At 38.4% G+C, this 11,286-nt stretch overlaps 1 protein-coding gene across 1 annotated transcript; it reads right to left on the reverse strand.

Moving 5' to 3' along the window:
* Positions 1-2,577: 2,577 nt before the first annotated feature.
* Positions 2,578-11,000, reverse strand: lrrc58 (leucine rich repeat containing 58). The gene is made up of 4 exons (XM_005799359.2): positions 10,319-11,000; positions 5,073-5,201; positions 4,674-4,951; positions 2,578-4,026 (listed from the first exon to the last, which is right to left on the reverse strand). Exons 1-4 carry the CDS (start codon positions 10,780-10,782, stop codon positions 3,833-3,835), a joined length of 1,065 nt encoding a protein of 354 aa, XP_005799416.1. The 5' UTR covers positions 10,783-11,000; the 3' UTR covers positions 2,578-3,832.
* Positions 11,001-11,286: the final 286 nt, after the last annotated feature.

The following is an 11,286-nucleotide window of genomic DNA, read 5'->3' on the forward strand; positions in this document are numbered from 1 at the left end:
GTAGCATTTCATCTTGACTCACATGTCAGGTTGCACTTGTAGCAGAGTCTTCTTGTTTAACATACAAACCAAGCCAAGTGGACAGAGAAGGATTCACAGTGATGTCCATGGTGGGGAAAGTTACTTTGGTGCCTGATTTTTCTGAGGATAAGAAGAAACACAGTAGAACACAAGAACCCAGCTGTGATTTGACTAAAGACCATTGAAAACAAGTAGAACGCTCCAACCATTATGCATTTTTACCACTAACACTAAAAAGAAACTGTGAAATAAAAAGAAAATTAAATGAAAGCAGAGTATAGGGACAGATAAGGGAAAAAGCACTCAAAGAAAAGGAAACAAATGAGTTTCTGGTTCTTGGCAGGAAATCTGAAGGGATTAATGGACTGTGTGAGGTAGAACAAGCGTGTTCTTGAGTCTATTAGTTCTGGGTTAATGAAAAGGTCAGACTGCAGACTGAACTTCACTTACAAATGAAATCACTTCAGCCAAGATGTGGTGGAACTCATGCAAAATACACAATCAAGCAAACATCCCAGAGTTTGTGTGTCTGCAGAGAAGAATGAGCTCGCTTCTGTACATCTAATTAGAATCTGGGGAGTTTGGAGGCTTCATTAAAACATCCAACTGTGTTGACAGCAGGACTTTTACTGTTGGTGGGTGATGTTGCATTGCAGGCTGGAGATTAGTGTGAAAAAAGCTTGCAAAACTAGTTGTTACTCAGGTTAAGTGAATACCTTGAGCAAGTCTTCAGACACTGTGAGATTTTTCCCGTCAGAAACCACTTAGTTCTGACATGTGGAAACCTGGCAGACAACTGAAGTGTGAATCATGTCAAAGGTCTTATTGGGTCTTTGTTGGAGTTTGTTTTTTCTGTCTTGTCAAAGACAGTCAAAAGATTATTTTACACACCATTTAAGATGATTAACACTCCTTAAATTGGTTCACATTCTGTCAATCAATGTCCTTCAGAAGTAACACGAGGAATATTAATGCTAAAGAACATTAGCGGACAAACATCAGCACCAATGACAGCAGGTCAGCAATCAAGTAGGGAAGATGTTCAAAGCAGGGTGAGGGTTTTCAACAATATCCCAAGCTTTGTACATCTTACAGAGTATTTCTCAATCTGTCATTTGAAATGGAAAGAACAACTATAACACTGCCAAGAAATAGTCAGTCACCTAAACTGTTTGGCAGGTATTAGCAGCCAGGAATTGTGTGGCCTTTATTGAAGATAAGTTGGTGTATATCCTCATTTGTTTTAAATGAAGGAAACTAGGCTCATCTTGTTATCTTAAGACATTTCATCTCTAATTCTAAAGATTTTGATAGTTCCTTTATTTAAAAAAATGGCAAGTAGAAAGCAACTGGTAGAAGAAGACAATAAGAACGCCTTTTCATTGTTTCTCACAAGCCATCCCCAATGTGAAACGTGTTGGTAGCAGTATCATGCTGTGGGAATGTGTTTCTATAGCAGGAGAAAGGACAGATTAGTCTAAAATTTAAATTTTGGATATTAAGCAGAACACGTTTGGTTTAAACCAAATACTGCATTAAAGATAAGGAAACCTAAGACTATCTGTGAAGCACAAGGGTGGAAGTGTGGTGGTTTGGGGATTTGCTGCAGCTGGACTCACGTCTATTGCGTATTAGAGGTTTTCTAAGAAAAATGTGAAAGCATCAGTAAATAAAATTAAGCTGATGCAGAACTGGACCCCACAACATGACAAAATGAAAACATGGCATAATGGAAACTAAGAAATGCAAAGTTCCTGGCCTAGTCAAAACCTAGATCCTAAACTCAATTCAGGAGAGACTTCATACAAAAAATTCCTCAAGGCTGAAAGTGAGAAATGAAGCCAACTTGAGACTAATTATTCCAGTCGAATGGAGTGGAGGCAGGATGACCCTAACCTTTTCTTCAAGTTGAAAACTTTGTTTATATCTTATAAATTGATCAAAACAAAGTTAATTTTTAATGTTTAATGCAATTAAATCAGGTTTTTTTTTTTTTTTGCAAATCCAAACAGTTTAAACATTAGAATGTGATCTTTAAGATTCTGAATATCCATCCATCCATTTTCTATACACCCTTGTCCCTTAGTCCCAGCTATCTCCAGCTAACGTTCCAGGCGAGAAGCGGGATACACCCCGGACAGGTCGCCAGTCTGTTGCCGAGATTCTGAATATTAAGAATTAATTTTGTACTACATTTTATCACAATTGTAAAGCATTACACCAAGATTGGGTTCCATTAATCGGTTGGTAGTTTTGAAGCCCTGAAACCTTTCATATCATAATCCTACAAGTACATTTTCCTAATTTCTTTTAAGAAAACACACAATGTGCTGTACATGAATGTGAGATAATGAAAGAAGTCCAAAATAAAAAGCGGGTAAATGTTGAGAAAGCATGTGATAAGATATTTGAAAAGAAACAATTTGGCTTAATCATCTACAGAAAGTGACAAGAACATAAGTCTGATTAATTATAATCTTGAAACTGCAAATTTAACATATTTTCAACATTTCACAGGATGCAGATCAACATAGTCACAGTCAGACTGAATCAAAATCCATTAGCAACATAAGGCAATAAATTGTTTTATTCCTTTCTGTTCACTTACATCATGTTAGGAGTAAACCCACATACACTCCATAGGTCAATAGATTCTGAAGGACATTTAAATTGTGATAGTTTGACATTACAAAATGCTTTTATAAAAGCTCATTTTGTTATGAAATTTTGTTTTCACTGGTTCATGTTCATAATACCTCTTAATATTAGGTTCCTCACATTTTAGGGTGAATATGTAGTCACAGCTTTTATATCTTGGATTACTTGTTAGAAATCAGCATTAATAAGGCACATTATTAAAATGTTGGTGCGGCTGTAACATAGTTCTTCTGTTTTGTTTTTTATTAAAAGAATAAAAAAAAGAAAGCCTGTGAGATAAAAATATTTCTCAACACAAAGCTTTTAGAAAAAAATTGTAAACAGAAGACCATCATCTGACATAAAACGAAAACAATGAGATGTGTCTGAATGTGTCGAACAAGAGAAAGCCAACCGCCCTGAACGCACATGAAGGCTGAAACCCTTCAATAGCTATTGTTTCCGTGCTCACATAGTTTTCCCTGGTCCACCCCACATCCACTTCCTGTAAGTAAGCCTGTACAAGCACACTACTGTACAACTGTGTTAATATAATAAAACTAAGCCTCTGTGCTTCCAAAACATGGTGTATGAAAAGATCGCATTGCTAAAAAAAAAATTGCTACAGAGCTTAATAACACGTAGGACACCATTAGGTTTATAAAGGTCATCTTCCATACTTTAGTGCCAGAACTTGGTAAATACTTCCTGACCGCACATGTTGATCATCTGGTCAGAGAAATGGAGATCAACTGCAGCTACTACAAGAAAAGATTCAGATCCATTCTTCAAATAAAAATTGTGACATATTTACTAAAACAGTTGAAGTGTTGCAACAAATTCAGTCCTTCAGTCTGTATAGTCCAATGAGAAATGTTAGCGCCCCCCTGTGTTCAAACACAGGAAAATAGGTTCATGAGGTTGGGACCCGGAGCCCAAAAACCTTCTTTTAGTCAAATATTAATCTGGTGAGATGAAACAGACCAAATCCAAAAATTGAAGCTTGTACCTTCCCAGTCTCAGAAATGACTCTCTAATATCCTGTGCGTATAAGCAGCTGAATGTAAAACCTTTACTCTGTGTGTGTGTGTGTGTGTGGAGAGGGTTGATGGATGTATGTGCGGCAAAGTTTGAGGCAAGCTCTGCGTTTCCTTTAGTATTCTCCTGCTGGGAATTAACCCAGCAGGACCCTTTGGAGGCGGTCTGCAGGGACGCTGTTCTCCTCCTCAGACTCTGCGTCGCTCTGAGGGTTGGAGCTGCAGGGAGACGTGCACTCCGGGGAGCACAGGTAGTGCATGAGGGGCAGCCGGTACTTTCCACAGAAGTCAACGAATTTGATCTGTCGCACGCATGAATCAAAGTAAACACCTGGGGAGAGACAACAGCAAAGTCAAATATACGACGCTCTAGAGTACATAGTGCATCATCGCTCTGCAGTTCAGGGTTCCCGTTCTCTCTTTAATTTTTAGAGTTGATGTTTTTTTTCTGCAGTTTTTAGAATATTCTAGACATTTGAGTACAAAATATTAACCTTCATTTGTTGGAATTGTCGTTGCGTGTCATCTGTAAGCAAAAGAAATCGTAAAACAAACTGATGCTGAAATTGGCTTCAATAACTTCTCGGGATTTGTTCATAAAAATGTGTACATTTGTAGCTAAAGTCCTTCAAATAGCAGTTTAAATGCTTCCTTTGGCATTTTAGATCCAGGTCAAGAATCCCAGGTTCAGTTCGACCTCAATTTAAAGATACGAGTCTAAATCTGTGAAAACTGTCTTTGACATTTTTGAAATTAGTGAGCATTCAGTGAGTCCAAGTCAGGACTACTGATGAGTAGAATATTAATTTCTGATGAGGCAAATTAAAGATGGTAATTAAAAAAATAGAGATTTGTAGCACTTACTAAATTCATTAACTATTATTAGGTTGTTGCTCTTTAGAAAATGGGAGAGGGAAATGTTTGGAAAACCAAATACTTTTCTGATTCTGATACAAAATATTAAAAACATCATCATACCAGCACATTTGGGATTGGGGCACTTGCTGGCAAGGTCCAAGTAGAGCACCAGGTTGGAAGGCATGTCATATGGAAAGTAGGGAATATTTCTGCTTTTAATGGTACGTCCTGCTAGCTCTAGAAGCGAAGGAGGGTCATAAATCATCTCTTTGACAAAGCGCACCACAAGGGGATTGCCTCTAAGACTGAGCTCCTGCAGGTGCACCAGGCTGAGGATCTCTCTAGGCAGGTAGGTGAGCAGGTTGTTGTGGAGACTTAAAGATCGTAGAGAGTGGAGCCTGGAAAAACAAAGGCGGCATGGAATCTCATTTGCAAAGTTTAACCACTGGAACAGCTGTATATATCAGATAAAGCATTTCTTAAGCATAGATTAGGTGGAAGCTGTTAAGATGGTAATACCTGGCGAGCTGCGGAGGGACACTTTGGATGCGGTTGTCACATAGCACCAGGTAGGTGAGGTAGGGCAGGTGTGCCAGTTCAGGAGGAATGTCTGAGATGAGGTTTCCTCCCAAATACAACATCTCCAAACTAAAAACGATACATGAATAACAGAGCACTTAGTACTGAAGGGAGAAAGCATTTTTTTTGTCTTAAAGCACACGTTTATGGTGTCCAACTCAGAGCAACAGTTCTTTAGATCATCATCTTCAGTTTTTAAAAGTACGAAATAATCAAACTCAGACAAAACTATCTTCATCGTTTAAAAAAAGAGAAGTGTGGAAGATGGGTTTATCAGTCAGCTTATTTTTAAGATACCCATCATGAGTTTTTTTTTTTTTGGTAAGAAGCTTAGAATAAAAAATTTTCACTATTAAAAGTCAAGTTGGCGTTAAATTTAGCCGGCATTAACAATCCACAAGGGGGAGCCAAAGATGCATGAATCTATATTTCAAGGATATTCATGGATGAGGTCTCCTTTTTACCTGTTTGCCTGAAAGCTAGCCTGTTTGCAGGCTGGCTTTCTAAATAAAGTTAGAAAGATAAATGATAGGAAGTCGCAGAAAGAGAAACATTTTTCAACATCACAACTCATTCATTATTATGAGGAAGACACGTGGGGTAATATCAGCAGAAATATAGCAGATCTGTTTTGACTTCATTGGCAATAAGGTTAATTATCCTTTTTTTTTTTTTTTTTTACCTTTCCACCATCTTTCCCAAACTGCTCTCAAATCAGCCAGGAGTACACACATTTATAGCATTAGTAAGAACTAACTTTCTGGATGTTGTTTTGTTATCATTAGTAATCTTGACTGACCACAAATTAAATCTGGCTCTACTATGTCTGCATACAGCTGTAATAATTGCCCGTTTGTGTTAAATATGACATGATCTGATAAGTTATTGGCGGCATAGGATACAAGGTGGTGTAATTAGGAGAAACATGGTGAGAACTATGGATGACTAGTCAGCAAAAGTAAATGGCCAGACCATCTGCCTGCTGAAACTGATGACACAGCATGTGCTAGTGAGGAGGCCATTATGCTGTCCTGGTGGCAGAGCAGCGAAAAACCCCACTCCTGTGACGGGAAAGGAAATATTCAGGGTCCGCTTGCTGCCCAAATCAATGCACATAAATGAATTATCCCATTAAGTTCGACACCAGTTGGATTTGATGCAGTTTAACTTGGGACATAACAACAGACTGCTTGAAAATCTTCAGAAGCTAAAACCACCTTTACAGCATAATTTTTTACCACAGAGATGGGAGTTTCATCAATAATCCATACAGAGCTCTACATATACTTCAAAATATCTAACATTTGTTTTCCACACATAATTACGAAGAAAGTTATAGTTCATACATAAATGTCTCCTCTGCAGCATTTTGAAACTGCTTCCAAAAACGTGACCTACAGTAATAGCAAAGGCTGAAGGAAGCCTGCTGTAGTTTTCTTTGTAAGTTTGCTTCTGATACAACATACAACGGAAAACTCGGCCATATTTTTTTGATTTGGAGAAGATTGGTCTCAACTAGAGACTGGCCAGCTGGAAACAAAAAGGATTTTCAAAAATCGGATGTTTTGACAGAGCTGCTACAGCAAGAAAAGTGCTCAAATGTAGCTGATTTTTGTTCCGCTGAGGTGTTTAAGCATAAGTTAAGTCAGAGAAATCTGACAGTTGATAGTTATTTAGCTTTCACCCTCTAATAAAACAAGCTCAAAATTTTAGAGTTAAAGGTCCACGTCCTCCTGAAACAGATTAATGTTTACAGTTAATGCTAATAGCACTTTGTGTTAACTCTGAAAAACCACAATGTTGGTCTGTATAAGATGTTTATACAGACCAACACACCTATTGTATCTTGAAGACAATGGCATGGCTAAGATAAGAGGTTGACTCTTTATCCTCCACGTGTCTGATAAAATAGTTTGGAGGTTTAATCTTTGTTCTGGTGTTGGGTCACTCTGACATTTTGTCAAATCAACAGGATAAGATAGAAACCATCTCATGACCGACTGATATCAAAAATCAAGCATAAAATCCATCAATCATCTATACCCACTAATCTTCACAGGGTCACTGGCGCCCATCTCCAGAGGTCATTGGGCGAGAGGCTGGGTACACCCTAGACGGCTCGCCAGTCCATCACAGGGCAAAGCTTCAAATGTTTTGGGGATTCCTTGTTGTTCTGACCACCAGTTTTTCTTCTATGTGAAACTGTGATCTACAAATAAGCTTCTGTAGTACTTTAAGCAGGTTTTCTGTTTTCTTACATTTTCTGCTACTAATTAGTGTTCTCCCCCCCTTCCCACCTGGTACTATAAATGAGTTTTACATCTGAGTTGTCAGGTAGGTTACTGGCACAGTACACTAATACTGAATGTATCAGTCAATCATCAGGCTTACAAGTGAAATATAAAACCTATAATTACTGCATCAGGACGCAGACATGGTTAATTTAGACTAACCAACGCCGAAACCAAATTGATTTATGAATCAATACTGAGGAACACAAAACATGAACTCAGGCCAGCATAGGTTCAGCACCAGGACAGTTTATAATAGGGTTATGCAGCCTGTGGCTCTTTGGACCATAGGTTGCACACATTCTGACCTTTCTAAGTCAAAAGGAAGATGACTAGAACAAGAGCCACACCATTTTAACTTCTCGTAAAACTAAAAAGGACTTATTTAAAAACACAACAAACATGATGAGCTATATTACTTGCGAAGACGCAAGTAAAATAGCAGATGTTACCAGTCATTGTGAGCTGGAACATCATCGAACTACCCTATGTCAAAGCTTCACCTAAGGGAAGGCAAAGATAATTACAATTTTCAACTGCAACTGTCTTAACACATTAAGACAAATTATACCTCTGTATAATTTGCAGAGGTTCAAAACCTACTCCAGGTCTTTAAAATTGTAATTCCATAATTGTATTTTTGTCTCCATTTCTTGGTTTTTCTTTATATAATTGATTTACTTATTTCAAATATGGGGCTCATTCACTCCATCTTCTAGTGCCGCCTTGGGCATCTGCCAGTGCAGGTCATATCAAAAACTGTCTCTGCAACATGCAATATTGCATTCACTGATAACCGTGTGGCTGCTATCAGTTGATGGCACCAGATTAAATAGGTCAAACCGACTCGTGAAGCACCAGGCCCAGTGTGAGGAAAGTGGGTTTACAACACTTTAAATGACAGCTTGTAATTGGTGACTCAAAGCATGTGCAGCAAATAGCAACTTTGACATTATGCTGACTGTAAAAAAAAAAAGAAACCTCAGCAAGACACATTCAACTACTTTTGTGTACCAAAACACAGCATATGATAGATAAGTGAATAGTTCAAAAATGTTTCTCTGTGCAGTCAACATATTTAAGTTAAATTGAAGAAAAAAATTCTCAAATGGTAAAGTGTATCCACTTAAATTACTTATGTTAAATTACCAATCCTGGTTTTAATTTGTTGACTTTCACAGTGGTTTAGATCTGAAATGTCTGCCCGTCTTTAAAATGTGACTTAAGGAAAGTTCTGATGAAGATATTTTGAACGTGACGCAGCGAGTTCTTTCTGATGGCTGATGTAAATCAACAGAGTTGGGGAGCTGGCTAAACTCTGCGACCCCAGCACAGGCAATTGTACCATGCATGAATGGAACCTCTTCTCCCTTCGCGAGAACCCATCCCACCAGCAGAGTCATTTGCAGGAGTTAAAAAAAAGGAAGCCACTATTATCTTATAACCAAATTTATCAGCCTACCGTCTTTTTAAGTGTTGGTGATTGGTCTTGACAGGACAACCTTCACTGTTTTTTTTTGTTTCTTTTAAAAAGACTATCTTTTGATAGCACAATGCTGCTGTATTAACACAATGATGTGCAGTACGAAAACTGCTTCTTTTGTGTTATAGTCCTTTATATTTATTTAGCTAAACACCAGATGTTATTGTTAGAGAAAAAAGCTTATACAATCCCTTTCTTTTCAGAAAAGCATTCAAATATGTTGCCGTTTTGCTAGTTTCAAAGCAGCATTGGGTTTCAGAGCTAAATTATTAAAAACCATTATAATAAGGGTCTCCTTATTAGCTGCATTTTTATATAGATGTGTTAAATGTTGCCTTGTAGTGTTGGGTATGGTATATAAACAATTTTACAGGGCTGAGAGAGGCTTTACATGCTCCGTTTAAACACAGAAGCTTATGTTTTGCTGAACAAGTGAACTTTACTTCACTCATTATTTAGATATACAGTATGTGCTAATAAATAGAATCTCCTTTGATATTCTCCTTACAATTTGTGTAAAGCAACTATGAGTTAAAATTGATATACCAGCCAAACAGCTGAAAGGAACTTTAACTTTTTGTTCACAATGATTTCCTCAGAAGCAGAACAGGCAGAGTTTTGGGATGCATTTAATGCAGGAGACTCCAACCTCAGCCCTAAGGATCTACCGTGAAGTTTGACAAAGGCCTGGTAATTACAAAATTCATATGATCCAGGGTTCCATCTAAAACCTGCAGGGAAGTAGAACCTCGAGGACAAGAGTTGGAGACCTCTGATTGAATGGATGATCAGGTTTTATTGATAGGCACCATTTGCATTGATGTTACCCCTGAACTGCTGAGAAAATAAAATAAGGGCATAGTATTAGGGGTGAGAAGAGTTGCAGAAGTCCATAACTTCAGTAAAAAAAACATCATATGCCATACTGTTGTCTAAGAAATATAAAAACCTGACATTAATTGTAAAAAGGTGTTCTGCGTAATAATTTTTTGTACAACGCTGATCTTACTTCCAAACATTTGCCCCATTATATGGGTATGTGTGTATAAAGAATTCAAATGCTTTAATTTTGCTGATTAATTTAAATATTCCAAGTGTATGACTTTAACAACTTTTAAAGCACGACTGACCAAAAACCACATGAAGTTCATTTGAATTGTTTGCATATAAAACAAAAGGATTTCTAGCAGGTCAATCAGGTTAATCTGACTTAAACTAATCACAATCTCTGCATTTTGGGAAGAAACCAGAGTATGAACAGCTCAAATACAGGCTGCAGTACGGCGACACTGCCATCTGATCGACTGAATTTACAAAAAAAAAAAGCTTACATAAACTAGTACCTTGTAAAGCAAACAGAAATGTTACAGCTGGCTGTCTCCTTTGGTTGACCAACCCGCGTCGTTACCTACCTGGTTAAATATTCTATCTCTGCAGGAATACTTTTCAGCCTGTTTCCGCCGATAGAAAGCGACTGCAGGCGCAACAGTTTGGTGCACTGGAGCGGGATCTCCTGGAAACGGTTCCCACTAAAGTTCAACACTTCCAGCTGCAGAGAGCCGAACTCCTTTGGCAGAGAGAACTCGTCCAAGCGGTTGTTCTTGGCTAAGAGGGTCTTAAGCTTGGCGAGTCTGGTGATGCCCTCACAGATGGTCGTCAGCCCGTTGTTGCTAATGTCCAAAAGCTCCAGGTTGTAGAATAGGCTGACCGACGAGGGCAGCGCGTATAGTCGGTTGTAGTTTAGGAAGAGCTGCCTGGTGTCCCTCCGTCTATCCTCGCTGACATTGTTAACGTTGAAAGTATTTAAACTCAGACGTGAAAAGTCAAGCACACAGTCTCTCGTTGCTGCTGCTGCTGCTCCTTCTTGACTCTCCATTTTGGTTATTTACTTATTTTCACCGTGGCGCGCTTTCTTCCTAAACTCTTCCCTCAAAACTGGAGTTGGCTCCTAAAGTTTTGTACTTTTAAAAAAACATCCCTGACTAAACATGCGCTACTCGTTTGACACAACTAGCTTCTGTAGCCAACATTTAGCTACTCTCAAAGTAACCCTGCTACAATACTGCCTTTCATTCACCGAGGTTTTACTTCCACGTTTTGCGATTGGTTGATTACTGACATAAACCCCGCCCACTAAAGCGCTGGTTGGTTACTATTCTTGGCTGTCACATTGTAAAAGTCATAGAGAAGTTTTATAAATTTACCAGATTTACTGCTCAATTTTGATCAATCACAGCCACGCAAAATCACGCCAGGGTGTGTTACAACGGTGAAGAGGTTTTTAGGGGTTGTAACAGTGGAACCATGCTATTTGATGACCCGTCATGCCTGGGGGGCAAACCCTACTGTCATTATGCAACTCTTCTTGCATAATGACTGT

This window comes from Xiphophorus maculatus, chromosome 7 (assembly GCF_002775205.1).
Source record: "Xiphophorus maculatus strain JP 163 A chromosome 7, X_maculatus-5.0-male, whole genome shotgun sequence".
Classification (NCBI taxonomy): Eukaryota; Metazoa; Chordata; class Actinopteri; order Cyprinodontiformes; family Poeciliidae; genus Xiphophorus; species Xiphophorus maculatus.